The 25,614-nt window shown below is 39.8% G+C and overlaps 1 protein-coding gene across 4 annotated transcripts in view; it reads right to left on the reverse strand.

The window, feature by feature from the left end:
* Positions 1–1,137: 1,137 nt before the first annotated feature.
* The window catches only part of KIAA2012 (KIAA2012 ortholog), a 971,910-nt gene continuing 947,433 nt past the window's right edge, over positions 1,138–25,614 (reverse strand). For all 4 annotated transcript variants that reach the window (XM_044075102.1, XM_044075103.1, XM_044075104.1 and 1 more), the window contains one exon: positions 1,138–1,875. In XM_044075102.1, coding sequence (XP_043931037.1) covers positions 1,707–1,875 — 169 coding nt within the window. In that variant the 3' untranslated portion in view covers positions 1,138–1,706. The remainder of the gene's footprint in view (positions 1,876–25,614) is intronic.

Here is a 25,614-nt window from a genome sequence, read left to right on the forward strand (position 1 = left end):
TAAGCAAAGATTCACATTCACTGTTCTTCAGCCTTGCTGTGGAGTCCTTTGCTACAGCAACATATACATGCATGTACATAGAAAGACATACAAAGACATACATGATGTATAATTGCAGCCCTTTCTTATTTTTAATGTATACAATCTGTCACTTTCATTCACCATTTGACAAGTGCCCAAAAGGAGCTCTGTGGTGGTTCATTAAACACCTGGAGAAAAGAAGAGGGTATCAGTCAATACCTCCTGCCACCCATTCCCCCCAGTATGCACCTCATTCCTAGATTGATTTGGTGAGAGGTGAGGTTTTATGGTGCCTTCATGGCTTGTGGTATGTACACACTGCATTGTTTTTGTAATCCCCACCCCTGCTCCCAACCCAGCTGCAGCTGGTCTTTAACTTGGGTCTCCTCACTCATTCTCATTACTCCAGTTGCTTATGACCAGTTCTGCAAATGAGGTCCTTCACACTGCATGACCTCCAGCTCATCAGTGGGCAGGAGGCAAAGCCAAGTGGCTGTTAATTCTTAAGGCCTGGGAGTGGGATGTCCATGAACGGCAACAGAAGAAAGTCTCTGAGCCACCCTCTTGTAGTAGCCTGTCACTAGCCTTATCAAAGGGAACAATATACAGTCACATCAGGCATACAAGGCTTGTGTTTCTACATGCCACACACTAGTCATCTGTTATTCCCTCTTCCTGAAACTGAATCTGTACTTATGGGGAACCTACTATCCACAAAAATTAGAAAGGCAGTGCAAAACATCCCACACCCTCCCTCTGGAATAGCAGAGGCCATAATCTACCAAATCTACCTATTCAACACCCCCCCAGCTGACAACTCCAGCATCTCAGGTCTGTTCTAGAAGCCAAGTTACCTGTGGCATCAGAAAGATGTCTTGCTTGTATGCCATTTTGAAGATAGTGTTGCTTTTTATGAAAATAATATAAGCAGTTATGGTACCAAAAGACTATGACTTCAATAACTAAGCCTGCATTTTCCAGGAGATTTACCTTAATCATGCTTTTTTTTGTTTTTTTTATAAAGCACAGCTAAGTAATAAAGCCTTATATGTTGAGGCCATTGTACAAGATTCTCTTCTTTCAGAGTCAGTTTCAAAATAAGTAATTTACAAAATGTTGCAAGAGCATCTGATTTATTTGCTTAATTTATTTCTTTGATATTCTGGAACAAATACAGTCCTCAGCTGTCTGTTTTCAAGTCTGTCTCAAGAACATTTGAGAGGCTTAATAAGTCATATACTTATCATGTATGTCACATTTGTCTTGATAGGTCTTACAGAAGCATGTTCATGCATGACTATTCCTTTGTGATTAAAACATATTAATGTACATTTTGGTTGTTTTATAATGTGGTTTTGAATTCTATATTATTTTTGAGTTTTTGTATTCAGTTAACTGAGGCTGCACCTGAATTTGAGAAAAGTTCATCATCCTTGTAAACTGACTTGAATGTCAAAACATTAATGCAAACATCTTTATGAAATCAAAACAGACTTATTTGTAATAATCCCTTTCTTTAAGTAATGTTTGCTGATAGAATTGATCAATATGTTGTGTAGCAGATAACAGTCTGCTATTTTTTAAACACTGTATAGAAAAAATCAGCTGTTTTACTCATGAGTTACTTGTGCATCCAGTCTGTCTTTCCAAAACTGCATTCATTTCACCTTGACTCTATACATTCACTATTCTTTGACAAGTTCCTCAGAAGGAAGTGGTATCCCCAACATTTTCAGGAGCTCAAAGTAGGAGAAAACCCAAGGTCGAGAGATGTCTTGTGTGCGGTCTAGTCCATCAGCCTCTATTAGAAGCTTACGTTGAAACTGCAGTTGTTGTTCCAACAAGGCTCTTTGTCTGTAAAAAAAAATAAGGAAAATAGTTAAAACACTGTCTTGTTATTGAAAGTATATCATACCAGTGACTATTTAGCCCTTGGTTAAGTGCAGAAAGAACACAGATTTCTAACAACAATAAATATGGGAGATACTGGGAGTGTCAGCCATGAGTGTAAAAGTGATTCAGCTTCAAGAGAATCTGCTCACCTATAATCTGTAAAATACTGACGTTCTACTCAAGCAGAGTATCTAAGCCAGCCCCATGCCCTGGTAACCCAGACAAGTGTGCAGGACACTGATGAGCGTGAATCCCCTACTATAAGCAGCACTGGCTGGCACACTGGTTTTCATGTAGCTCAGAACTCTTAGCCACTCTCTACATCACAGTGATTCTGTCATTCGTTTCTGCCCTTCATTCTGTAGTTGATCAATATTTCACTCATTTACATTCTCATTTACATTTTTGATTAAAAAAGTACTGAACTTGAATTGATTATGTCAGTGACTTTTCTAGAGGTCTAGACTGCTAGCAAGCACTCTAGTGATAAAAAGAAGTAGCAACTGCAGAATGTTATTCTCTGTGCTTATTTCGAGATACAAAATTAATGAAGATAAAACAAGGGCAATAGCTGTAAACTATGCACCCACACAGAAATTGGTTCAGCAATACTCATATTTATGGGGCATGATAAAATAAAGTACTTAGGAGTATGGATTAAAAAGGATTCTGTTATGGCAGCTAAGGATATGTGGGAAGAGACTAAAAATATAATACAAAAACTGAGAAATTGGAAGCTGTTTTATGGTTATAGATAGGAAGATACAAGAAGTCAAAATGTTGTTTTAGTTTTATATACAGGTCAGGCATATTTTTTATCAACCAGAGAAGAAGTTGTGGATGGCAATTAATAAAGAGTTGAAGGATTTTATCTGAGAGGGGAAGGCAGCAGGAATCAAGTGGGATAAGCTGATCTTTCCAATAGAACATGGTGGTATGGGATTACCTGATTTGAAGAAGTATTTCAGGGCTACACAGTTAAGGTTCCTATACATAGCACAACCAGAAAACTTTTAGTTATGTACTTACCATAACTTTGGATGTATGAGATCCATCTCGCCTACATTCATAACAGATGGGTTCGGAGCCGATCCGTCGGCTCCGACTCGGCCACTATACTAGAACGAAGTCTCTAATTGGCTGGGCTACCCCTTATCCCACAATGCACCACGCCTGCTTCCCCAGATCTTGTTTGTTCGCTTTATACATTCATACAGATACAGAAAAAACATATACCGATAACTGTAACCAACTAGAGACCTTCCATAGGAGAGGTTAGCAAGATCTATATTTCCTCCAAAACCAAAAGGTAGGGGGAAGGAGGGTGGGTATGTATGAATGTAGGCGAGATGGATCCCATACATCCAAAGTTATGGTAAGTACATAACTAAAAGATGTAATGGGATCCTATCTCGCCTCATTCATAACAGATGGGACAGCGTCCCTAGCACCTAAAAACCCCGGGTGGCTCACTGGAACACACTCCTGAGAACTGCGGAACCAAATGAAGCTCTGCCTCGGGAAGCCACATCAAGCTTGTAATGAGAAATGAAGGTGTGCGGAGAAGATCAAGTAGCAGCCGCACAAATATCATCTATTGAAACTTTGGAATGAAAAGCTACAGAGGTGGCCATAGCTCTGGTAGAATGAGCTTTGATTGGGAAAGGCAACTCCTTGCCTGAGTGGGAATAAATGAAAGAGATGCAATCCTTAATCCATTTAGCAATGGTGGCTTTGGCAACTGGAAGACCCAACCTATTCTCCGCAAAGGACACAAACAGTTGGTCAGATTTTCTAGTCTGAGTGGTCCTAGCCAAGTAAAAATGCAGTTGCCTGTGAACATCCAACTGGTGAAAGGTATATTCTGCTCTACTGGAAAAGTTAGGAAAGAAAACTGGAAGCTCCAAAGATTGCTGAATGCATAAAGGGGATGCTACCTTAGGCAAAAAGGATGGATTCAATCTAAGGGAAACTCTGTCTTTGTGAAAGATCAAATACGGAGGGGAAGAACAGAGAGCCTGAAGCTCTGAAACACGCTTAGCAGAAGTAATAGCCACTAGAAAAGCCGTTTTCCACGACAGGAATTTGATATCACAAGTGGCTACTGGCTCAAAGGGATGGGCAGTTAAGGAGGCCAGAACCAAATTTAAGTCCCAAGGGGGCACGGGATGAGCCACAGGAGGCCTGAGGAGCCAGGTTCCCCTAAGAAAGGACTTGCAAAGTCTGTTAGCCATTAAAGAGGGATCTATAGCAACATGAAAATTAGATATAGCCGCCAGCTGAACTTTAAGTGTGGAGACTGAAGAGCCAGAATGAAATAAGGAAGCCAGAAATTCCAAGACCTGCGGAACTGAGGCTGTAAGAGGATCAACGCCTCGCTGTTGTGCCCAACAACAAAACCTTCTCCATTTGCTGGAATACAGCTTAACGGTAGACGGCTTGTGGGAAGAAGACAAGATATGCATTACTTCCGAAGAAAGAGAGAGATCTCTAACTAAGGATGGAAGTGGAGTAACCAAGCAGCCAGTTGCAGCAACCGGAGGGACGGATGCGGGAGTCCCAACGGATTGGATAACAGATCCGGAACTGGGTCCAGAATCCAAGGGCCCTGTGCCGCATACTTCTGAAGAAACGGGAACCAAACCTGATGGGGCCAATGTGGGGCGACCAAAATCATGTCGCACCCGACATGGAGAGCCTTCTGAATCACCCTTGGGAGAAGGGGAATTGGAGGGAAGGCATAAAGTAGACCCGGGGGCCAAGTGTGGGCTAGAGCGTCCCTTGGAGACTGTCCCTGAGAGGGCGTCAGAGTGAAGAACTTCTCTGCACTTCGCATTGTTGGGGCTGGCGAACAAGTCACAACAAGGGAGACCCCATTTGGCGAAGATCAACGCAGCCACTCTGTTGTTGAGGGACCACTCATGGGGCAACAGGAGAGTCCTGCTGAGCCTGTCTGCAATCACATTGGCTTTCCCCGGAAAGTGCGTGGCTACTAAGAAACGTCGAGAGGCTATGACCCAGTGCCATACTCTCATGGCTTCCCTGCAAAGGGGGTAGGACCTGGTTCTGCCCTGCTTGTTTATGTGCCAAACTACCGACATGTTGTCGGATAGAATCGCAATAGTACCCTGGGGGAGAGCATGATGAAGTGCTTGTAAAACCAGAAGCACTGCTCTCATTTCCAGGACATTGATGTGAAGGTGCCCTTTGCGATCCTGCCAAGTGCCTTGGACAGTCCTGTCCAGATAATGACCCCCCCACCCTATCTGGGAGGCGTCCATGGTCACTGTGGCAACAGGAGGCTGAAGAGCGAAAGGCCGCCCCCGGTTCAGGTTGGACCGACATAGCCACCAATGGAGATCTCGACGGCAACTCTCCGTAATCAGAATTAGGTGATCCAAGGGAAGTTCCTGGTATGACCACTGAACCAATAACAGCCATTGCAGCACTCGCATGTGCAGTCTGGCTAACGGTACTAGGAGGATGGTTGCAGCCATCGTACCCAATAACTGAAGAATCTGTCTGGCAGGAACTCGAGATTTGGGTAACAAATTTTGGACCTGAGATTGTAGAACTTGAATTCTCTCTGATGGCAAAAATGCCCGCATACTTTTTGTGTCTAACTCTGCGCCTATAAAGGTGATACGCTGAGATGGCCGCAGCACAGATTTTTTCCAATTGAAAGAGATTCCTAGCAAGAGACCCAAAGTTACTGTGGCCCTCAATGCTCAAATCAGTAGATGCTTGGAGGTGGCAGTGAGGAGCCAGTCGTCGAGATAAGGAAACACTTGGAATCCGAGACTTCTCAAGTGAGCTGTCACTACTGCCAGACATTTGGTAAACACCCTGGGGGCTGTGGTGAGACCAAAGGGCAGTGCACGAAACTGGAAATGACTGGTTCCTAGGCGGAAGCGGAAATGACTCCTGGACTCCTGACGTATCAATATGTGATAGTAAGCATCCTTGAGGTCTATGGAGCACATCCAGACATCCTTCTCCAATAATGGGAGAATGGACTGAAGGGTGACCATCCAGAACTTGGACTTCTTCACAAAATGATTCAAAAGGCTGAGGTCCAAAATGGGCCTTACGTCCCCTGTCTTTTTTGGCACCAAAAATAACCTTGAGTAAGTTCCTGATCCGATCTGGTCGGCAGGGACGGGCTGGATGACCCCTTATTTTAGCAGCTTTGAAACTTCTAAGGCTGCCAGATCCTGTTGACTGGGTGGCACATCCGGGATTCTCCTTGTAGGAGGAGGGGGCTTGAAAAAGGGAATGAGGTAACCTCCGGATACAATGCGAAGCACCCACTGATCCTTGGTTACTGATTCCCAAGCTTGTGGGTGTTTCGCAAAATGACCCCCGACTGGCTCCGGAGAAGCACAGCTGGGCCACATCCTAGGGACGTTGAGGATAGGAGGAACCACGAAAGGATTCACGGTCTCCAGAGTTACAGGGGCCTCTGCCACCTCTAGGACGGCGTCTTCCTGAGTCCCCCCCACCTCTGGAGGGGGAATCACTCGGTGGAGTACAGAAGAACTTTTGGGATTTTCTGAACCACATTTTCCCTCCTCTCTGAGCCTTGGGATAAGGTCTAGAGGGAGCGGAAAAACAGGCTCCAATGGCAGTCAAGGTCTTGCCCTCCTGCTCGCACCAAGTAAGAGTGTCCTTCACCTTGGGTCCAAACAAAGAAGACCCATCAAAGGGGGCGTCGGTGAAGGAAGGCTTAAAGGCCTCCACGAATGTACACAAGCGTAACCAGGCCTGTCTCCTAAGAGCCACTCCTGTGCCCGCTGCTCTACTCGCTCCTTTGGCCGCATAGGAGATGAGCCTCATGGACGAGTTGACAATAGAGTTCAGGGTAGTCATCTGGGTGCCTACAGTCTGAGCGAACGCCTCAGGAAGGTTACCCACAAGGGACTCTCCTAACTCCTTGAGGAGGTCCCTTTGGAGCCTTGTAAAATGACAAAGATAGTTCAGGGACCGCATGGTAAAGGTCACCGAAGAAAGGGTACGCTTCCCGTACCTATCCATGCTCCTAGAATCCTTATTAGGAGGATGAATAGACGTTGAAGCCTCTGCCACGTCCTGCTGAGTGGCAGATGCCACCACCATAGCATCAACTGCAACACCTTTAGAGAGGAATTCTTTCTGGGAAGGAGCTGAAAGAAACTTATTGGGCCTGGTGGGCACCGGTTCCGCTGTGTCAGGATGTTCCCACACCCTTCGAGAGATTAAGTCCAATAATTCGTAGAAGGGTGGAGACACCCAGGAGGAGGAGGGCTGGGCCCCAAAGGCCTTGAGGAAAACTGACTCCTCAGCGGAAGGGGCTTTGGATTGCCAACCGCCTCTCTGTCTCAAGATCTCAAGGATATCTGAGAAAGAGACGTCATCCGAGGACGATTTAGGGGACCCTTCCGCATCCTTGAGGTCAGTATCTGAAGTGACGGATTCATCCTGGGAATCGACGTGCTTCCTCTTGCACAGTTTCTTCCTTGGGGGTTCATCCGAAGAAGATTCGGAAGGACCCCCCGGAAGAAGGGAACCCCCCAAGGGGGTATCCTCAGGCCCCAGGGCCCCACTGTCATGGGAAAGAATGTCTCCAGAGGCACCAGTACCCAGAACTTGGGATGGTGGGGTAGAAACCTGCTGAACCGGCAAAGTCATGGCCAATGCACTCCTCATGGCCTCAAAAGCAGGACCTCCAGACTCTGCAGAGGGCACTTGCTGAGAGACCACGGAGGTACCCGGAATGCCTGCGGCAGATGCTCCGAGGGGAAGACTGGGCATCGAAGAGGCGAGCTCTACAGTGTTGCCCTCGGCCCCCGCTGAGGAAGACCCGGTACCAAACCCTGACACCGAGGACAGGGTAGGAATGAAAGTCGGAGCAGAGGAACTCCGAGGGGGTCCCAGCTCCGACTGGACAATTCCGCTCCGATCCACCTGCACCAACTCCAACGGCTCCGAGGGGGTTGGAGGAGGAATCAAATGTATGGGATGTGGAGTGGGCTCCGAAGCCGCATGGGCTGGAGCCGAGATCATTTTGGTAAAAACTGGGGACTGGAACAGCCTCTGGATAACCCTATCCAAATCCAAATCAGATAGCCTAGAGGATTTGGAGGAAACAGATTGGGGCCGAGAAGACATCTGCCTCGGCTCCGATAAGGCAGGAGATCGGCTCCGAAAAGGTTCCAACACTGTCGGAGCTGAGACTGGAACCGACTGCAGCAGTGTCGGCGCCAAAGGCAGCTTCGGAGCTGAGGGGGAAGAGTCTGAGCCAAAAACCTCCATCGGCTCCGAGATCAATGGAGCCAAGACAGGTGAATGGCCTCTTGATGCACTAACCTGCGGCTCTGAAACCAATGGAGCCAAGGAGAGAAGCACCGAGGCAGACTCTTCAGCCATCGGCTCCGAAGCCATTGGAGCCGAGGAAGAAGAAGTCGAGCCTTGTTTCTTAATTGTCGGATCCGACGGACTGGTCGGAGCTGACAATCTATGCTTTTTAGACGTCGGGCCCAACGGACTGGTCAGAGCCGATGATCTCTTCTTTTTGGAAGCTGGAGAGGAAGCCAAAGCTTCTTCAAAAGAAGGCTTAACCAGACCCCTGAGTATCAACTTATTTTTCCTCTCCTGGAGAACCCTGGAGGAGAAAGTGTGACATACACTACAAGAATCCTGTAAATGTTTAGGTCCTAGGCAGTACACACAGATAGCATGGCTATCTGTAAGAGACATCTTATAATTACATTTTGCACACTTCTTAAAACCCGACTTTTGCTCCTTAGACATTTTGACAAGAAAGCACAGGTGACTAGCAATAACACAAAGGGCAGTACTGAAATATGGGCTGAAGCCCTCTAACTTAAACGGGCTTAGCCCGCCACAACAGTGAAACAACAGAAAGGAAAACTACGTGGGCAAAAGCCCTTTAACTTAAAAAAAATGGATCTAGCCCAAAATTAACTCTGTCACCATTAATAAGTGAAAACTTAACTTAAAACGGGCCTTGCCCAGTCCACAGAAGCATGTGAAACAATAAAAGTCGAGACCATGTCCGTCTTGAAAAGCGGCAAACGAGATCTGGTGAAGCAGGCGTGGTGCATTGTGGGATAAGGGGTAGCCCAGCCAATGAGAGACTTCGTTCTAGTATAGTGGCCGAGTTGGAGCCAACGGATCGGCTCCGAACCCATCTGTTGTGAATGAGGCGAGATAGGATCCCATTACATCTATAATTTAAAGTAGAAAGGGATGATGATGAAACAGGGAAGTTCAAGAAACAAGGAGAGGCTTAAATTTTGGATGCAGATCCTTAAGGAGAATAACAACAACCATACAGAATATTATATTCAGAAAGTAGCAGAAAGTATTCTAAGAACTAAACTGACACATGAAGGAAAAAAGGAGATTCTGCTGAGAGGCTTAACTGCAATTAGAGATACAGACAATAGGCAAGAGGAGTTGGAATTTACTGGAGAAATCTGGCAAAGGAACCAATACGCTGGAAGCAAATAATTAGAGAGGGAAAGGTAATAGAATGAGAAGAGGACAAGAATTTATTTGGACTGCAGGCTAGAGATCACCTTTCCTATCAAAGATTGGTATCAGAGTAAAGGCAAAGAGAAACAAATAGGGGGATCATAAGTGAAAGACCAGCAGTGGTAGAGTTTTTAGGAGAATCTAGAACAGAAGTTGCTGTTAAAAAAGGGATAATCAGTAGAGCATATAAAATATTGCATGATAACTATAAGAATGAATTGGAGGAGGTTAGAAAGGATTGGGAAGAGAGACTGGATAAGCAATTCACAAAGAAACAATGGGAGATGTATATAAATATGATTCCCAAATATGCAACAAAATTTAGAAGATTTAGGATCTTTGTTTGAAAGTGGTTACATAGTAATTTTTATACCCAAAGTAGACTCCAAAGAACTCTTCCTCAGGTAGATAGCAAATGTTGGAAGTGTGATGGGGAAGAAAGAGATAATTGGGAACATATTTTTGGGAGTGTAATGAGCTGGAAGACTTTAAAAATTCCCTGCAGACTACTCTATCTGAAATACTGGGTGAGCAAATTGGTACAACTAAGGAAATGATTTTTTGAGCTGATGCAGAATCATAATTGCCTAGACATAGTAAAGTCTTGCTGAGTCTTATTATGGTGGCTGCCAAAAAAAGCAGTTACTAGAAAATGGAAATCAAAGTCTAAATCAACCATACTAGATATAGTGAATATAGTATAGTGAGATAAAACAACTGGGAATGCGATCTTTAGAAAAGGGTAGGCGCAAATTACATAAAAAATGAGAATTGTGGGAATAATACATGCAGAATAATGTTTTGTAGGAGGAATGAGGTTTAAAAGAAGGCAGAATTTGAATGAGCTATGTAATGTTTGACAATGACTGGATAGATTGTAAGTGACATATATTGTTTGCAACTAAAATATGTTAATATTGTTTGTTTTCATTTATATAAATGTATGACCAGGGAACAAGAACTACATAGTAAGACTCCAAAAAAACAAATTGCAGCCAAGGACAGGACCTGAAACAGAAACAGTTCTCTTTATTGGATACAACCACAATAAACGTTAAGTGCTTTCGTCCCCCATAAAATTACATGAGACTTCTTCAGAACAAAAAACATCTGCATATATCAAGTTGAAATATTATTCAAACACATACTCAACCAATAAAGTTAAAAAACAATAAAACAATGAAACAATTAAAAACATTTACCCTCAATGTGCCAGAGCTTTAGTAAACAATATATACTATGATATTCATTCAGGCCAGGGTACTCAGATGCATTTAGCTTTACTTGCCATCTTAGTTCACACAATTCTAAGTGTTCTGGTAACACCCTCTCTTTACTGTCTATCTGCTGCAGAACAAAAAAAACAAAAACAAATATATGTTCATTGTGTTCTAGTATATGTTTAGATAGTGCATTTGTACTTCTACCATTTTTATATAATTTAGATGTTCATACATTCCTTCTCTGAACTTTCTACAAGTTTTTCCTATATAAAATGCTGGACCTTGCAGGCATTTTGCAGTATAAACAACACTTTTAGACTGACAAGTGAAATGACCATGTATATTAACCTTATAGTCACCCAGTCTAAATTTTACCCCTGTTTCAATAACATTGGGGCACTGCCTGCACATCCCACATTTAAAGTTTCCAATGGGCCTGTTATTATGTTCTTTTCCTACCCTATTATTTTCAAGTAGATTTTTAAAAGATCTATCCTTTTTAAATACAATAAATGGCTTATTGCCTAATTTTTCTACAGTTATATAATCCAAATTAAGGACGGACCAGTTTTTACTGACAAATTTTACTGCAGCTAAACTGTCTTTATTGAATGTTGTAACAAAGGAGAAGGGCTTTTTCTCTTTTTCTTTTTCTCCTCTATTCATTGCCCCTTCATCAATAACACCTGTTACATTTTCACCATCACAAGATGTGGACTGTTGACTTAAGATGGGCCTAAAAATCCAATTAGCTCTTTTTGGTTGAACTTCCATATTTACTTTCTGCAGTAGGTGTTCGGGGTAACCCTTCTCCTAAACATGTCCATAATAAAATTGGTTTCAGCTATAAAGTCATCATCTGTTACCATCCTGGCTGCTCTTACCAGCTGCCCTTTTACCACTGATCTTTTTTGGTATGAAGGGTGGCAACTACTGTAATCCAAATAAGAGTTTGAGAAAGTTGGTTTTCTATAGATCCTTGATCTAAGTTTCTGTTTCTCTTCATCTATACTAATTTCTACATCCAAATAATATATTCTCTCCTTGTGTAAAGTGTGAGTAAATTCTAAAAAGGTGGTACTATTATTAATGTAATCCAGAAATTCATCCAAGAGCTCTGATGACCCCCACCCAAACTAAAAAAAGGTCATCCAAAAACCTTGTGTAGTATTTTATATTTTCTACAAATCTACTTTTAATATGTATTCAGTTTCCCAAAAACACATAATGTAATTTGCATACATGGGGGCACAAGTGGCCCCCATAGCTACACCTACCACCTGCTTGAAGTATTGTCCCTCAAAGAAAATGTAATTATTGTGAAGAATGACTTCCATGAGGGCAATTATCAAATTAATACGATCCTGTGTGTATTTCTTAGTCATTCAAAGCTGTGATTCAAGCCATTCTAAACCCTCCTTATGGGGTATAACTGAAAATATTTTTTTAACATCTATTGTAACAAAAATCATGCCTTCAAAAAATGCTACTTTGTTTAAATCCTTCAGAAAATCCCATGAATCTTTACATACATACTTAAGTTCTTTCACCCCCCCTTTTAAATAAAAGTCTACTAACTTTGCCATAAAGTGGGTCTTGGATCTTTTTCCATCCACTATAGGTCTAAATAGGGGTTGATTCAGGTCCTTATGGATCTTAGGGATCCCAAAGATACTTGCAATCACTGGGTATTCGTTTTTGATGTAATTATACTCATCCAGGTTAATTTGACCTTGAAAAATCATGTCATTCAGTGTGATGTCTATCCTTTTAAAGGCAATGTTAATTTAATTTCAGTGAAACTTCTATATAAGTACCATCCACTAAAATAACATTCATACTGTTACTATAGTCTATTTGTCCATGATTATCATCCCATTTCACTTATCAGATTTCATTACACAAATTTGTTTATCAGTGACCATCTCAAATAAGCACACCCTTTCACTAGCAGTCATATTGTCATCACCCACATGGGCCTCTTCCTTTAACATTTGCCTAAAATCCACCTCACAAGTTTTATCAAAACAATGTACAAGATTATGCAGAGGTGGATTAAACATACTAGGTTTTTTCAAACAGCTTTTAACACAGTCCACATTTTCCCCATTTGAATTAAAGAACAAACACAAATTTAATTTTCTAGTATATAGATTCAAATCAAGTAGCAAATCAACAATAAGGCCTCTGCATGCAGGAATAAAACTGAACTCCTTAGATAGCACATTTGCATGCATCTGAGTAATATTCTTACACGAATAGTTATACACCTTAAAATCGTTTGCAGTGTTAAAAATAATATCAGGCCCTCTTTGTTGGTCTACCATTTCTTCATCAAAAATATCAGCCACCATTGAATCAGATTTAAAAGAGCCATTCAAATTTAACTGTGCATTAAAATCACTAAATAAATCATTTGAACAGTCCACAGGCACACTAAAGTTGCTTGTTTCAGTGTTAAAATCACAAAATAAGTCACTTGTAGAGGCATTTTTACCTTTAATTGCAGTGTCCAAATTTGTTAGTGCTTTTTCTGTTGTCAACTGCCAACTGCTATATTTCCATTTTGGTTGTGGTCCTTGGGCTAAGTAATCGCAATTCCTGTTGCTGTTCTGCTGTCACTGTTGAAAATCCCCTGGATAGTTGTTTCTTTCATTAAATTCAGATTTATTTTTCAAATGTTCAGATCTCCTCACCCCTTCAGTTATTTCAGCATAAGCATTAGGCCTGTGTGGATTCTGCTGCTTTTGAAAACTTGGTGGTGATGTCATCTCTGACTTATGATTCCCACAGTTGTGATTGGCTGAAGTAAGGTTGTTTGCATGGTTACCAGTACCTTTAGGGTAGGCACAATCATTTCTAACCTCGGTGACTGCAAGTATCTTTGGGATACCTAAGATCCATAAGGACCTGAATCAACTTCCATGAGGATCTACAGAAAACCAACTTTCTCAAACTCTTATTTGGATTACATTAATTGCCACCCTTCATAACAAAAAAATATCAGTGGTAAAAGGGCAACTGGTAAGAGCAGCCAAGTTGGTAACAGATGATGATGACTTTATAGCTGAAACCAATTTTATTATGGACATGTTTAGGAGAAGGGATTACCCCGAACACCTACTGCAGAAAGTAAATATGGAAGTTCAAACAAAAAGAGCTAGTGGGATTTTTAGGCCCATCTTAAGTCAACAGTCCACATCTTGTGATGATGAATATGTAACAGGTGTTATTGATGAAGGGGCAATGAATAGAAGAGAAAAAGAAAAGGAGAAAAATGCCTTTTCTTTTGTTACAACATTCAATAAAGACAGTTTAGCTGTAGTAAAAATTGTCAATAAAAACTGGTCTGTCTTTGATGTGGATTATATGACTGTAGAAAAATTAGGCACTAAACCATTTATTGTGTTTAAAAATGATCTTTTAAAGATTTACTTGAAAATAATAGGGTAGGAAAAGAACATAATAATAGGCCCTTTGGAAACGTTAAATGTGAGATGTGCAGGCAGTGCCCCAATGTTATTTAAACAGGGGTAAAATTTAGACTGGGTGACTATAAGGTTAATATACATGGTCATTTCACTTGTCAGTCTAAAAGTGTTGTTTATGCTGCAAAATGCCAGCATTATCCAACATTTTATATAGCAAAAACCTGTAGAAAGTTCAGAGAAAGAATGTATGAACATCTAAATGATGTAAAAAATGGTAGAAGTAGAAATGCACTATCTAAACATATACTAGAACACAATATTTGTTTTTTTTTTTTGTTCTGCAGCAGATAGTTTTAGACAGTCAAGGGAGGGTGAACTAAGATGTCAAGTAAAGCTAAATGCATCTGAGTACCCTGGCCTAATCGAATATAATAGTATATATTGTTTACTAAAGCTCAGGCACATTGAGGGTTAATGTTTTTTAATTGTTTTGTTTTTTTTAATTTTGATTGGTTGAGTACGTGTTTGAATAATATTTAAACCTGATCTATGCAGATTATTTTTGTTTTGAAGAAGTCCCATGTAATTTTATGGGGGACGAAAGCACTTAACGTTTATTGTGGTTGTATCCAGTAAAGAGAACTGTTTCCGTTTGAGGTCCTGTCCTTGGCTGCAATTTATAAATGTATGACTGCCTATGTAATAAGTGATAATTTAATAAAGATGTATATTGTTTAAAAGAAAGGTTGACTGTCTTCAATGTAAACAATAAGTGATAATTTAATAAAGATGTTTCTTGTTTAAAAGAAAGGTTGATTGTCTTTAACGTAAACAAGTTAAAATAGACTACTTTAAAATGAAGGCTTAGAAGGAGAGCAAAAGACATTCAGTGAGTGTCTCTAGCCTGCAACACATTTGGGATCAGACTGCACTGTACTAACCCACTTAACATGATGTAGATCTAGTCTGTTTAGTTATGATGCTTATGTCCTTCATTCATCTGTTTTGATTTTTTAATGATTCTTTGCCTCACTGCTACTTGCAGTGTCTGTGATGCATGCTTAATTGGTGTTGCTTTCTAGACTTAATGCTGTTTTGTCCAGGTCTACATTCCAACCCGGTAAATATATTAGCATGCTGATCACAAATATCAGATGAAACATTTGAATTCAAGTTTTTGTTTACAGCCTGTGATCCTGCATCATTGTACATTGTTCTCTGTTTCAAAGATATAACAAGCAGTACTGTATGAAGTTTTATATTACAGCCTTTACAAATTTGTAAATTATGTGTTTAACAAACATGACTCCAATGAGTCTGAAAATCCTAGACTCCGGGAGTGTGGAGATCATGGTATCTATGAGTCTGCAGATCATCTTGTCTGTGTTATGGCTTCTAGTGTACTGCTGTCTGCACTTGCATTTCTACTATGTGAATTTGCTTTATTATGCCAAGTTGTTACAGATAGATCTTTCCAATGTATTTAGTTGCTGTATTACTACAGTTTAAAACTATAAACTGTTTTCTCGACGCAGCATAGCTCAGTCTGACACTATGGTTTAACTTTATGATGAGAATAAAGCAATAAAAAATATTTTCACTTGGGTGGCAAGCTTTTCCATTCCAGTTATCTGAATGATGTTTTACAGAGACAACACTGGTGATTCTGTGTCCAGTGAAGAAACAATGCAGAGAGTCTCAACACTTATATCAATAGCATTTACATATAGATCTGATAATGTCTTATATGGGTTTGTCATGGACGTCCAAGTCAGCAACCATACAATTGTCAGTTTTATTTGCAAAACATGTTTCTGGCCCTTTTCCTCTCACCTTACATATTTAAGAAAAATGGTTGCTCTGTCTTCATGTCCTGCATTCCTAAGTTTTTTTTGCACTATTTGACCCTTCTGTATATTGATCAGCCCACTCCATGGCCAGTCAGCTCATTTTCCCCCATCATTGGGTGGCAGTTATTGGGGTGTTTTGAGATTTTCTGTTTAGTTTCCCTGGCCCTAACATATGTACCCTTCTAGGTGCATGGTGAGGGTGTGCAATGGATTGATGGCAAAAAACATCCTTCACACTTTTGAAAAGGGTGCTCCCTCCAGGCAAACCTGCCCCACCCCTGTGAGACATGAACAGTGAGCCACCTGGTCTCTACTAGGGAGTTGAAACTATCCAATGTGGTCCCAAGTACAAACAACCCCCCATGAGAGGTGAATGGGACACAACCCTTCAGTCCTCCCCTCATTCCGGCCTGGCTTCTCTAGTACCAGGTCTGCTAACTGAACCCTGGTCTCCTGTTTCAAAATCAGGAATCTGTCTCCTGCATTACAGAACCAGGCTCCCACATTCTCTAGTAAGTGTTGGGTATGGCTTCTTGCCATGCTGATAGTCACACCTTAAAAGAAATGATGGGTGCTGAGCTCAACAGTTTTCAGTTTTAGTATCATCAGACTTTTATAGTAATACACTTCACTGCTATACTGTCTGTCACCTTTCTCACACTAATTTGCCTTGACAGTATTGTCTTGTCATTCTAACAAACTGTAGCTTCATTTTAATTTTGCATATATCTATATGCTCGGCAAGCCCCATTATCTGAATACTAACTCTGTTGCTATAGACACATTCACATCTTCCTAAAATGTTAATTCAGTATTTTAATTCCATAGACAATTCTATCTTCCAACAGTGAATTATGCAGCTTGACAAACTCGGTCTTTAGTTTTTTGCCTAAATTCAGCAGCATATGTGGTAGTACAATTCTATGAATTCTGTTTTTAGTGAAAAAAATGACAAATATGTGATAAGTTATTTTTAGGCTCACAGTTCTACTAGAATATATATACTTAATGACAACCAAATCAGTCTGCTGTTCTTTTTTTAAGACATAATGTATTAACTACCTTAACTGCATCAACTCCAGCAAGGTAAAGAAAATCTGCAGCTTCTACCTCTTTATTTATTTCAACCCGAATCACTGTTGTAAATATTGAATTTCTACTCACATTGTTTCCATCTTTTTGCTGTATTACTTTGTAATACCAGTGAGGCTGGGAGAGTGAATGACAAGATGTACATGTTGCTGAATGATTCAACCATTTTTAAAAGCACAATAGAGACTGTAAAAAGTCCTGGATTTTCATCTTCCCAGATCTCCAAGTAGTGAGCCAAGACCTCTGGCTAACAAAGTTTGAAGATGACTGCAAACTGGGCATTGTTATTAATTCACCCTCTGACACCCAAACTCTCCAGAATGACCTTTCCATAGTAAACTGTGTGTGTCCTAAAAAATGGGCTCAAACTAAAGGATAAAAAAATGTATCATCTCTTTTGGTAGGCATTCCCCTTCCCTAATCATACTATATAGACAATATACCACTACAAAAAAGGTATTCAGAGACCAAGGAATTTAGGTTGCTAATTTCCTCTCTTTTGAATACCATGTGACAACCGTTACCGGGAAATACTTTTATTTAGCACAGCTAATTGCCAAATGAATATCATCAAGGTCTAAAGAGGTGATCACTCCCGTATACTTATTATTGATCAAACCAGTTATTGAGAACAACATCCCTTCAGGATGTATCTCTCTAAACATATCAAAGACCCTCAGCTATCAAGACAGGCTGGAAGCTCTAGGCCTTTATTTAGTGTCTCATGGACTTTTGAGGGGAGATCTCTCTCTTGCCACACCATTATAGACAAGTTGTCCTAGACCGCCTGTATATCTGCAAATCCTGTGGCTACACTATTACTAGAAAAAAGAAACTTACATCTTTACCAATAGATAAACAAAGCTTGGCAGAGGGACAGGTCTGTAACCTAGTGCCTCTCAAACCTCTCGAATAAACATTTTGTTTAATATGTGGACTTCACTGTTTATATTTTATTTTTGTAGCTCTTGCACTATTTCCTGCAACTCTTTAAGTTTCTGTAACTTTTGTAACAGTTATATTTTGAAGCATTTCTCCCTGGGCCTCCTCTGAAAGGGTGTTTCTTCCTAGTCAGGCTTTCCTGGTAAACAAAAGCAAATACCAAATAAATACAAATAGCACCACTATCATCATTCCTCCCATATCATCCATCAGTTCCTTTCAGATGGTTAGAAATGGGAAGCACACACCACACAGTGTCTGAGAAGGGAGTTTCTATTTCTGCAGGGGAACATGAATTTCAATAGAGAAAACATGCCTACTGCCAGGTAGCTGAGATTGGAACTGACATTGGCAAGTGTGATGACAGGAAGTACTGCCAGCCATGCCAGGAGAAGTAGGGCAGCAGATGTGTAACATATGCCAGCACAGCTAGCTGGAACTTAGTAAAGAAATATATGTTATTTGAATATCAGACTGATTTGTACAGATGCTTGTGTTGAAAATGTATTTGTAAAGTTGCTTGCATTAAAAACTTATCAACACTGTGCCTTACTGGAATGCAAATAAATCTAAATGGATTATTGTAACTGTTTTAATGTATATATTGTAACAGAGGATACTGGAAGAGAAGAGGTTAATCCCAATCCACCTGACTTTGAGAAATACTGGACCTATGCTATAGAGATGTTATCTCACAGTTTTGAATGCAGCCAGAGACAAACATTTTGTACTAGGAAGCTTCCTGCATTGTCACTGGGGTGAACTAATTGCTACTCTGAAAGGGTAGAGGTTTGAAATTGTTTTAAGACTTCCAGGAGCTGCAGCAGATCTTATCTTAGCAAGGCTCTGTGTGTGTGTGTATTATTGACACCTATGTGATAACTCCTGGCAGCTTCAAGTGTTGGTGATAGTGTGGGAAACAGAGTCAGGTGACCAGATATGATGTCATTCTGTAAGTTATCCCAGAAATAATATTTAGATATTAAAACCAAATTAGATCCGAACCAGACCAAGAACAAAATGATATATCCAAAGGCTCAACAGGAACAAAAAAAATCAAAATGACTTAAATAAAACTCTGTTTTAATGAAAAGATAAAACATTCCACATCAAGCGCTTTCGCCTGGAGGCATACCAGGTTTTTTCAAGATGAACCATGATTAAAAACTCAAGGCTTAAGTACTTTCTAGCCCAAATCATGTGACTAGAATAGCAACTAATAAAATATGCAAATTAGATGTTAAAGTGCCAACAGCAATTCATTCATTCAATAAAATTATACAATGTCTAATAACCCACAAAATTGTACTAAATAATGTAAAAACGTGTTTAAATTACAACTCGTAATAAAGCATGTATGACTGTTTTATAAAGCTACAAACAAGCTTAAAAAACTTAAAAACAGTCTTAAAAATTCATTTTGTGTCTAAAAAATCTATTAAGAACTATTGGTTTCTAAGACCTCTGTTAATCTTATGAAAAGTTAAACAAAGTTTAAAACATCCACTCAAACCAAAATGTTATCCAAAATAACTGGAAATGAACAACCCATTTAAAAATTTTTTTATAATGAACAAAATCATAACTTGGCCCTCCTCAGTTTCAAAACACTCATAATACTAATACTGTCATTTAAACCAGGAGGCTTAGTTGCGTTCAACTTGAGCTGCCACAACAGTTCCTTGTATTCAAGCTGGGTTTCCCAATCACCCCCTCTGCTGTCATGTAGGACTTGCTCTAGGATTAAAAATTTAAGCTGCATATTAGGGCATGTGCTAAGATGCTTAAAAAAAGCATTGTTTTCCTTTTTCTTGGAAACATCATAAAGATGCTCATATATCCTTCTCCTAAGGGTTCTCTCAGTTTTACCTACATAAAAACTGGAGCATTGAGTGCAAAAACCTAAATAGACAACTCCTTTCGTACCACAGTTGTAATGGTGTTCAGCCCTAAATTTAAACCTCCTAGAGGGAATGAAAAACGAACTGTCATTATACACATAAGGGCATTGTTTACATGAACCACACTTATACGTTCCAAGTTTCGAATAAACCCTTTTGTTGTCCACACCAGGTCTGATCTCAAAGAGACCCTTGAGGTTCGTGTCCATTTTCCTAATAAAATGGGGATGCTCCTTAACAATCTATTTGAAATCATCATGTTGTACCAAAATTGGCCAATATTTTTTAATTGATTGTTCAATTTTTAAGGAATCACCAGAAAAGGTATACACAAAACTGTTTTGGTATTCAGTCTGTTCCAATGGTTTTGAAAGAATGCCACCAGATGCCCCCTTACCTAACAGAGGGCAGTAAGTAGTCTCCCTACCAGCAGTAACCTCCTCAGCCAAATTACTTACTAAGTATGCTGGGTAACCCCTTTCATCAAAAAGTTGCTTTAGCAAGTTAACCTCTTCAAGAAAAAGCTCTATTGTGCTACACATCCTTGAAGCATGTATAAGTTGACCCTTCACAATACCCTTCTTCTGGTGGAAGGGGTGGCCACTGTTGAAATGTAGGTAGGAATTAGAAAAGGAGTTTTTTCTATATATCTTAGATTGGAAAGTACCATTACTGACATCTTTAAGAAGGGCAACATCAAGATAATGCAAATAATCATTATTTACTTTGTAAGTAAAAGATAGAAAGGGAGTGGTAGAATTGATGTAAACCATAAAGTCTAAGAACTGATCTAGAGAGCCATCCCATAACAAACAAATGTCATCCAGGTACTGTTTATAGTGGGTGATATGTTGAACCCAATGTGTGGAAAAAACAAATTTGTTTTCCCAGTGGCGTAACACTATGTTTGCATAACTAGAAGCACAAGCCGTGCCCATTGCTACACCCTTTTTCTGTTTGTAAGTGTCACCCTTAAAATAGATGAAATTGTTGTCTAGGGCAGTCTCCATAAATTCAACCAGTATACCAATCGTGTTAGACCCTAACCCAGATTCAGCAGCTAGAATATTGTTGAACCATTCCAGCCCTACAGCATGAGGGATACTGGGGAATAATTCAACTATGTCAATAGTGGCCATTAAAAGCTCTGGTTTATAGAGATTTTGCTGGATGCCTGAGAGAAAGTCCCATGAATCTTTGCAAACATGAGGTAAAGTGAAAGCAAATTTGTTGATGGTAAAATCAATGAATTTTCCTAAGGGCTCTGTTATTCCCCCAGCTCCTGAGACAATAGGTCTAAAGTTCAAAGGGTCTAAGCCCTTGGGTGTCTTGGGAATTCCAAAAATTGCAGGTATCCTTGGGTTTCTAACGTAGAGATAATTGTATAGTTTTTCATTTATTACACCCTGTAATAAATGATCCATGAGTAAATAAGAAATTTTAGAATGTGCTAAATTCAATTAATTCCTAGAAACCAGTTCATAACGCTCAGTATTCTGCAACATGTTGTGAATGTGGGTGTCGTATATCATGTTATACATTAAAACTACGCCTCCACCCTTATCTGGCTTCATCACCCGAATGTCTTCATCACCAAGCCTCTTGATTAACTGACCAAGTACTGGTCTAAAATTAACCGATGGTATGTGAGGCCTGTTCAAACAAAAGTCTCTTAAATATGCCTCCACCAAACCTTCAAATAATTTTAACAGTGGGTTTAAGGGTGGGTTAAATGTGCTAGGCCTAGAAAGCCCTTCATTAGTCTGAGATTGACCTTTAAAATAAAAAGCAAGATTCAAGCATCTAACAAAAAGCTTCAAATCAACTAGAATATTACATAAGTCAACTCTACGTGAAGGTACAAAGTGAAGCTCTTTTGTAAAAAGCTCAAAAAAATCATCAGAGATGTTGATATCAGTATAATTATATATAACAAAATTATTCTTTTTAGTTAAAACACAATTGTCATGAGATCTTCTGAAAGCTTCATCAACCGAAATCCTATCAAATACATCACCTAAACTTATTATCTGCATGCTCTGTTCCACATCTGCGGTTGATGCATTACATTCCTCCCCCCTGGTCTGCCCGGGAGATAGTGAAAATCCGATAAGCCACTCTGACTATTTTTCTGAGCAAGTCTCTCACTTCTTCTTGGCATCTGTAGTTCAGCACATATCATCCATCAGTTCCTCTCAGATGGTTAGAAATGGGAAGCACACACCACACAGTGTCTGAGAAGGGAGTTTCTATTTCTGCAGGAGAACATGAATTTCAATAGAGAAAACATGCCTACTGCCAGGTAGCTGAGACTGGAACTGACATTGGCAAGTGTGATGACAGGAAGTACTGCCAGCCATGCCAGGAGAAGTAGGGCAGCAGATGTGTAACATATGCCAGCACAGCTAGCTGGAATTTAGTAAAGAAATATATGTTATTTGAATATCAGACTGATTTGTACAGATGCTTGTGTTGAAAATGTATTTGTAAAGTTGTTTTTATTAAAAACTTATCAACACTGTGCCTTACTGGAATGCAAATAAATCTAAATGGATTATTGTAACTGTTTTAATGCATATATTGTAACAGAGGATACTGGAAGAGAAGAGGTTAATCCCAATCCACCTGACTTTGAGAAATACTGGACCTATGCTATAGAGATGTTATCTCACAGTTTTGAATGCAGCCAGAGACAAACATTTTGTACTAGGAAGCTTCCTGCATTGTCACTGGGGTGAACTAATTGCTACTCTGAAAGGGTAGAGGTTTGAAATTGTTTTAAGACTTCCAGGAGCTGCAGCAGATCTTATCTTAGCAAGGCTCTGTGTGTGTGTGCATTATTGACACGTATGTGATAACTCCTGGCAGCTTCAAGTGTTGGTGATAGTATGGGAAACAGAGTCAAGTGACCAGATATGATGTCATTCTGTAAGTTATCCCAGAAATAATATTTAGATATTCCTTGAGATTCAGTAACACCTAAACTAAGTGTATACTAAGTGTACACTGTTCTGAGTGAACAGACAACATAGACATAACACACACCTTCTTCCTCCTAATTTTAGTTTTCTTACTGATATTCTTGCAGCTTTAAAAATTGACAGGGGTTCATAAAGATCACCACAAACTGTAGACTACATGTACACTTAGTGTAATCTTTCTGAGTGACTACAAAGTACAAAAAATGTGATAAAAATGTATTGAATACATATTGTGTACACTTAGTGTAGACTTTATTGAAACTGGCCCATTATATTGAGAAGTCTCTCAGTCAGATTGAGCACTCTGTTTCTTTAACTGACATAGAAGGATCCCTAACCTACTTCATCTTGCTTTGCTCTATTAAGTGACCAGGATAGTAATTCTCTAAATCAGTTAGGAAAATATAGTGAGAATAGTTAAGTATTGTTTTTCTATAACTGTGTAAATCTTTCCAGCTGTCTTATTTTTAATATTTCCCGTGATTAAACTCTGGTGTTTACTGTAAATAGATATTTAGTATTTTCATGTTCTTTTATTATTTATTATTAAAAATATTTAAACTTTTCACTGTGGCTAGTCCTTTTTAGAAAATATGTAAGTTTTCAGAATATTTGCATATATTTATTTGGTGATAACTCTGGCCACTCCTGAAAGCCTTGCTGTTTGGTCTACATTACCATTTGTATTAGTATTAATTATACACAGTATAATTGGATACCCTTTTAAAAGCCTTATAGTAACTGACTGGTGGCAATGAATCTACCTTATAGTCTGGGCACGAGGGGGCACAGCGGGTAAATCTGTGCCAACCTTTCCCAGGTGTGTGTGTGCGTGTGTGTGTGTGTGTGTGTGTGTGTAAAAATCAAATTTCACAGTGTGTGTGTGTGTGTGTGTGTGTGTGTGTGTGTGTGTGTGTGTGTGTGTGAGCTACTTGGAACAAATTTCACAGAGAGAGTGGTGGAGGACTTGGCTTTGGCACTCGGATGAGGACTTAGCTCTGCAGCTGTGCCAGTGGGGAACCTTACTGGGAACCTGGGGAAAGACAGAGACAGAAACCCAGACCCTGGGCTGAGTTTGTTCCCTGTGTGCTCTTAAGGGAAATTGTACTTGATGCAGAGAGGTCTGCATCTGGAAATACTGAGTATGTCCATTTGTATTCCAAGTGAACGTCACTCTCCAGTGTCAGTGGTGAGGCTTGAGGCTCCTTGATTACTGGCCCAGAGTGGGTATGTCACAGTAAGCATCAGCACACTTCCATGTATGGGACCATTGGCAGCCTGCCCAGTCCGCCTATATATTGTGACATGCATAACTGCAGAAATCTTGCCCAAGTCCCCACTAGGTGGCATCCAAGATGCAGTTAGAACTTACAGTCTCCCCCTAAGGAAAGGCATCATATTGTCTGCTCAGTCATTCTTACTGGTCAGCTCCTTTAATGACAATGCTGACAACTGGAACTCACATCTCCTGGGTAACACTCAGAACTCCATCTCTTTGCATCTGTCATCTGAATGTATACAGAATCTTGTTCTGATAACAAAATATTGACAAATCAACTGCATGCACCTCTCCATCTGTTACAAAACAATCAGTAAACAGGATGTTCTATATTGATTACTGTAGTATCAACCATAATCACTGTGACTTTTTTACAGAAGATCGAATCTCCAGCTGGACTTCCAGAGCCTTGCACCCTTCCCTCTCCTAGGTGTGTGAACACTATCTTCCTGAAAATATAAACATGTTCTGTTCTAGTATATATATATATATATATATATATATATATATATATATATACACACACACACACACACACACACACACACACACACACACACACACACACATATATATATATATATATACATATATTATATGGTGCTCTGGTTTCTGTTAGAGTGTGCTCAACAATATACTAATGTTGAAAGTAACTATGCAACATAAATAAGGTATAAAATAAAGCTTGCTTAAATGTAGAAATAGAGTTTAGCAATATGTGATTAGCATCCATACTAAATGACTGTGACTTGGAAAATAAGGAATCTGCTGAATGGACATCTTTGCTTAGAGACTTAAAAACAGGATGTATGCATTTCATTGTCAGTAAGAGCAAAAAATGTAAAATCTGTTTTTTTAAAGAATGGACAACAGGACATGTTTCTATCATATGACACTGTTACAATGTGTTTCCTTCAAAAACATGCTTGTCTGCACTTATCAGCATTTGCACAAGAACAAATGTTCTTATACAAAGATCCAAATAGAATACTAAAGACAAAAACAGGATGTTCACACTGTCAGAAAAGTTGGCCTCTTATAAATTCAGCAAAAAATGTGACAGGACATTATTAAACAAGGAACCTTAAAAATAATATCATTAAGTCATCATTTGCGTCAGCATCTGTAAAAATCAGTATTGTTTCTACAGGATGAGAAATTCTCCAAAATAGAATACCAAGAGGAAATGTATATGTGTGTGCATGACTAAAATTGTAAAATTGTATATAAAGATCTGTATTAATCTAGTTATGTTAGGGGTATTGGTAGGGACACATTTGTCACGAGGTAAATGTTATAACATCCATGCTGATTGAGAAGTAAAGTAGAACAATAACTAAAAGCTGCAACATTAGTACATGTAGTTTGTTTTAAAAAACTATTTGTTACTGCTCTGAGTTGGGTGCTGCAAAGTATATTCTTTTATCAGTGTACATGCTGAAAGCTTCTGTGTGCAACAAGACTG

This window comes from Protopterus annectens, chromosome 6.part0 (genome assembly GCF_019279795.1).
Source record: "Protopterus annectens isolate FY-2018-M chromosome 6.part0, PAN1.0, whole genome shotgun sequence".
NCBI classification, from domain to species: domain Eukaryota; kingdom Metazoa; phylum Chordata; order Ceratodontiformes; family Protopteridae; genus Protopterus; species Protopterus annectens.